This window comes from Clinocottus analis, unplaced genomic scaffold (assembly GCF_023055335.1).
Source record: "Clinocottus analis isolate CAN_PGR_092001 unplaced genomic scaffold, fCliAna1.0.p SCAF_5, whole genome shotgun sequence".
Classification (NCBI taxonomy): Eukaryota; Metazoa; Chordata; class Actinopteri; order Perciformes; family Cottidae; genus Clinocottus; species Clinocottus analis.
Window position 1 is genome coordinate 10,817,751 of NW_027176207.1, and position 4,749 is coordinate 10,822,499.

Sequence of the window (4,749 nt, forward strand, 5' to 3'; positions counted from 1 at the left end):
TGACACTGTACCAGACGGATAGTGGTCTAGGAACTATCACTGAAAAAATAAGACTGGCAGAAAGATACAGACACGATACTTGTGTAGTGCCAACTATACAAAAAGGAGAAAAAAACTGTACAGCATAAAACAACTGATATACACAGCCTTTTTTGTTGTTTTTTTTCTACCCCTTGGATACTAATGTATTTTCTTTCAGTCAGTTAACTGTGTACATTGGGGTTAAATGCATTATAAACAAGAACATGAACACTTCATATGCTACCCGCAATCTACTAGTCATCGTCATCATCAAAGTCTTCCTCGTCTTCGTCATCGTCGTCATCGTCATCATCATTTTCCACCTTCTTCTCCACCTTGGCCGGGGCTTTTCCGGCTGCTGCTGCGGTCGCTGCCCCGCCGGCGCCTGGTTTGGACTTAGCGCGGTATGCTGCGACGTCCTGCGATGGAGGAATGGAGAGATATTTAACTTGTGTCGAGGCCCGGCCTTTTGTCATCAAAGTGCTCAAGGGGGAGCAGCAGCAACGTGAATTATCTTTTGTAAAATTTGTCTTTACCTTCTCATACTTCTCCTTCAGTTTAGCCGCCTTCTTCTCAAAGGGCTGCTTGTCCTCTGAAGCGGTGCCGTTCCACATCTCACCCAGCCTCTTGGCCACATCTCCAATGGTGAGACCAGGGGTCTCGCCTTTCACTTTAGGGCGATACTCAGCGCAAAAGATGAAGAAGGCAGACCTGTGGGGCGGAAGAAGAGCGTGGGCTTGTCATTTCCACAGTATAACAATGGTTCATATTGTGTCTTTACAACATAAGTCAACTGCTTGTGATTTAGACTTGATTTGTTCTGCAGAAAGAGACATTATTCAAGAGGCTATAAAGTGTTGACTTACGGGGGTCTCTTGGGAGCGTTGGGGTCCTTGAACTTCTTCTTCTTGGATCCCCTGGGTGGGACGTAGCTCATCATCTCCCTCTCATAGCGGACCTTGTCCTGCTTGGCAAGATCTTCAAATTTCCCCTTCTCTTTAAGGGTCATTGGCTGAAAAAAATAAGTAGTTCGCTGATTGTACCGTCTGTGGCAAAAACCTTTGTACACAAGTGTTCAGGGTATTCATTCTTCGGATTTTCTAGGTTTGAGGGTCTGATTCTAAGGTTGTTTAAATTACCCAGCATCCTGAACCTGAATTATTTTTTTATGAATATCAATTAAGAGTGGCATATTAATCCATTCTCAAAAATTTAAGCGATATTTTACTCCATTAGCTCACCATCATCCATTAATCCTACCTTCCATCGCTCTGAGCACTTTTTGGAGAACTCCGCAAAGTTAACAGAAGCTTCGGGGTGTTTCTTCTTGTGCTCCTCCCGACAGGTCTGGACAAAATAGGCATAGGAGGACATCTTGCCCCTCGGCTTTCCTGGCTCTCTCACCATCTTGACTGCGGTATCTTGAAAACATAAATAAAAATTGTTTAGATTAGCTGTGCAATTGCATGACTTTGCAAAAATACTAAATGTTATTGGTGCAGGTTTACTTTGGAAAGAGGATAAAGTGACAACTGTCAGGCTTGTTGTGATAAATGGCCCTTAATACTTAATATATATCCTAAAGGCTTTATAAACAATATGTATAATGTTTTTAAACCATAATTTCAAATAAAATCAAACATAGGTATGTTATAGCCATCTAGTGTACTGTGTTACTGGTGTTATACAATGGGACCGTCTTTGATTTCTCCCATTAGCCCTGGTATTGATGGCGCTAAGTGACCCGCCCTCTTGCTGTCAAACTGCGCGAAGTTAAAGACCCGCGGAAACATTCCGCTGAAGCAGAGCCGCCCGGAACAGATGAAACGCACTTTATACATTTGAGCGATCTGCGCTGTGGCCTCTGCATGAAACAGAGTGGTCCGAGATTAAAAGTGGCTCAACGCTCCGGATTTTTTTTAATTTTTTTTTAAAATAAAAATGACATAAACACCCATAAATACATGTTTTTCATCGCAGCAATGCGATCGACTGTCACATGAAACTGCTAAAGTTCCCCCAAGTGCAACATAAACCGCAGCCGTCCGTGGGACTCTGGAGCGAAGACATAAGGACTCGTGTTTTCCAAGAAATAGACCCTTTAAATCACATCTACAACAACAAAAGGTCTTCTGGAAACCTTCCGTTTCATTCACGTTTCATCAAACAAATAACTTTGACACACACAAAAAAGACACAAAAAGCCGTATTTATTGAAAATACAACACTTAAAACTGCAATTCGATGTAATTTGACAGTCAGTCTTTATGTTGTTTTGTTCTGGAATTCATTCTACTGCTTTTGTTAATATGTTAAAAACTGCTTAAATGTTCCTGAACATTTTCTCCCATCAAACGCTACTGTAAGTCCCAGTTAAGCTGTGTCGACCGGAGTAGCAATGGCGCATAGGCTTTCGTTGTGGAAAAGGAGGTCAACAACGACGGCAATATTTCTTCTTCCATTTTGTGAGAATGCCTTCTTCATGAAAGAAAGTCCCCCTCAAATGTCTCCTCCCTCCCTTCAGTTCGCTTTGCAACGTGACAAATATGTCTGCAAAGCCGGCGATCTTGACAAAATATTTCCCCGATTGATTCCTATTGCACTCGCCGGCTTGTATAGCAATACATTGGGTCTGCACTGAGTCTATGAGCGGGCTGTGCTACTGCCTTGGTTTCTATGAGCTCCTAATGGCCGCTCGTCTTCATCCACTAACATGGAGAATATGGCTCCTTCTCTTTGTGTCAGCGCTCAGCCATTGCACTGCATGCAATAGAGGGCAGAGCGACCGCGGCAGCCACCTCTTTGAAAACCGCGATTAAAACGTCTCAAAAGCGGCGGAAAAATACCGCAATGGTGTCGTTGGAAAGACGAAAGCTTGATCTTTCTTTTGGCGTCGTTACATTTTATAGTTACCGGTTTGTTTCTCGAGAAAACCCGGTTGGAAAAAGTTGAGCTCAACTGCGCCTCTCGTCGCTAGCTTCCCATTTGCCTCGCTGCTTCGCCTCCAATGCGAATACAGTCAGCCATTACAGTAAAAGCGCAGATCGTGAGGTAATTTTTCCCCAGTCTTCTCGGCCGAATTAATGCGAACAAACACACGACCGCGTATGTTTTGAATCGGTCTGTCTTTTTCTCATGTTTTTATATTTTTTTAAATGTTCGGTTGTTAAACGATAAAACCCCGCACGCTCCCCAGCCTTCACATGACAGCCGTTCATCTTCGCAACGCACCGCAGCGGCCAGGCTCCTATACCATTGTCGTTAACCGTGTTGTCCGCTCGACATTTCTCAATTTTTACGCGATATCTGCGGTCTGCTTTTACTCCATTATCTGTAAATGCTACAACAGTAATATACAAAATTATTTATATTTACCAAAAGCGACGACTTTCGTCGATTTCCGTCAAGGTTAATATTAATTTCGTTCTTTTTTATGGAGCGTCTGGTCTACACTCCCAGCCAGGGCAATGTAACGGTACCTGCTTACCGCAGTTATTTCTTGTTTTTTTTGCATTTCAACGCAATAAAATTATCTGCGAGTCATAAGAGGCCTCGTACACGATCATAGCAAACACATAAGTAAGATATTTATACATGTTATCGTCGATATCATCATTACGATTACTTCAAATTTTCGTGTGTGATACTTACCAAGGGACTATGGCTGGATCTCAATGCTCTGCAATGGCTGTGTGTGAGGGAACACGGGCGATACGCAGTGTCTTCAGCCTTCAGCTCTCTAACATTACTCTCGGCGGGGCTCTCACGCCATTGGCCAGCGCCCAGTCTGGGGCTCCTCCTATTGGACGGAGGGTTTTCATTGTCCTAATAGAAGACGAGCAGCCATTGGCTGCCTTTTGTGAAACGTCACCCAAGTTTTCTGAAGCGCGTGGATACAAAAATATTGCCGTCCCAGCATGCTGGAGCTGGTAGTAGTGTAGTGTGTTTGCCATAGTATTGAATTCACTACGTCGAGCACAGTGTACAGTAGGCAATTGAAATGAATGAGACAACGTGGAGGGCTTGTAGGCAGTGGATGTGGCGGCCGTGCAATGTTGTGCGACTGTGTTGGATGGACTGTCTCTCTTCATCAACCAGCTCCATTGTACATTAACCTCAATGCACGTGAGCTTGTATGCCAATTATTACTTTAAAAACAACACATAAAGTGTGCGTCCCGTGTTCGCGTTTTAAAGGTAGTAGATGTGTTTGCTTATTCCTTATGGCACAGTTATGCACTGTATATGACATATTAAAGGGTTTGGTTGCGAGTTAGAATGAAAACACAATGGTATTATGGTTAATGGTTTGGCTTATACACGGTCATTTTTATTTCAGAAAAACATGCAGACTTTACCACACAGTGTGTTTCTAGTCTCTCCTACAAGTATACACAATCATTACTTGTATCATGCACTTATTTAGTGCTATTCAAGATGTTCGCTTATGAGCATGTAGTCCAAATTAGGCTGATGTAAGCATGTATCAACAGGTATTAAATCATGATAACTGGCCTACTGAGCTTCAAGATGGATTGTTTATATTTTAACTGCACAATGTTTTTTATATGCTTTATATACAGTAGCTGATAAAAAGATGATAGGGTGCTTATCCACAAATAATGCACAAACAATGGAGATCAAATAGCCACTTTGCACTCTAAGCCGAAGTTAGTTTATACACATTATTTTTTACACTAATTAAGTCTACATGATTTTTTTTAAAATC

At 42.4% G+C, this 4,749-nt stretch overlaps 1 protein-coding gene across 1 annotated transcript; it reads right to left on the minus strand.

The window, feature by feature from the left end:
• Positions 1–6: 6 nt before the first annotated feature.
• LOC137802565 (high mobility group protein B1-like) lies at positions 7–3,778 on the minus strand. The gene is made up of 5 exons (XM_068600527.1): positions 3,673–3,778; positions 1,282–1,442; positions 888–1,033; positions 558–732; positions 7–440 (listed from the first exon to the last, which is right to left on the minus strand). Exons 2-5 carry the CDS (start codon positions 1,426–1,428, stop codon positions 276–278), a joined length of 633 nt encoding a protein of 210 aa, XP_068456628.1. The 5' UTR covers positions 1,429–1,442; positions 3,673–3,778; the 3' UTR covers positions 7–275.
• Positions 3,779–4,749: the final 971 nt, after the last annotated feature.

Bases quoted from the DNA above. Each gene is read 5' to 3' on its own strand.
- LOC137802565 (XM_068600527.1), bottom strand. From the start codon at position 1,428: ATGGTGAGAGAGCCAGGAAAGCCGAGGGGCAAGATGTCCTCCTATGCC. The intron at 733-887 runs GTAAGTCAACAC...TCCGCCCCACAG, and splicing joins AACGCTCCCAAGAGACCCCC to GTCTGCCTTCTTCATCTTTT. The intron at 441-557 runs GTAAAGACAAAT...CCTCCATCGCAG, and splicing joins TGAAGGAGAAGTATGAGAAG to GACGTCGCAGCATACCGCGC.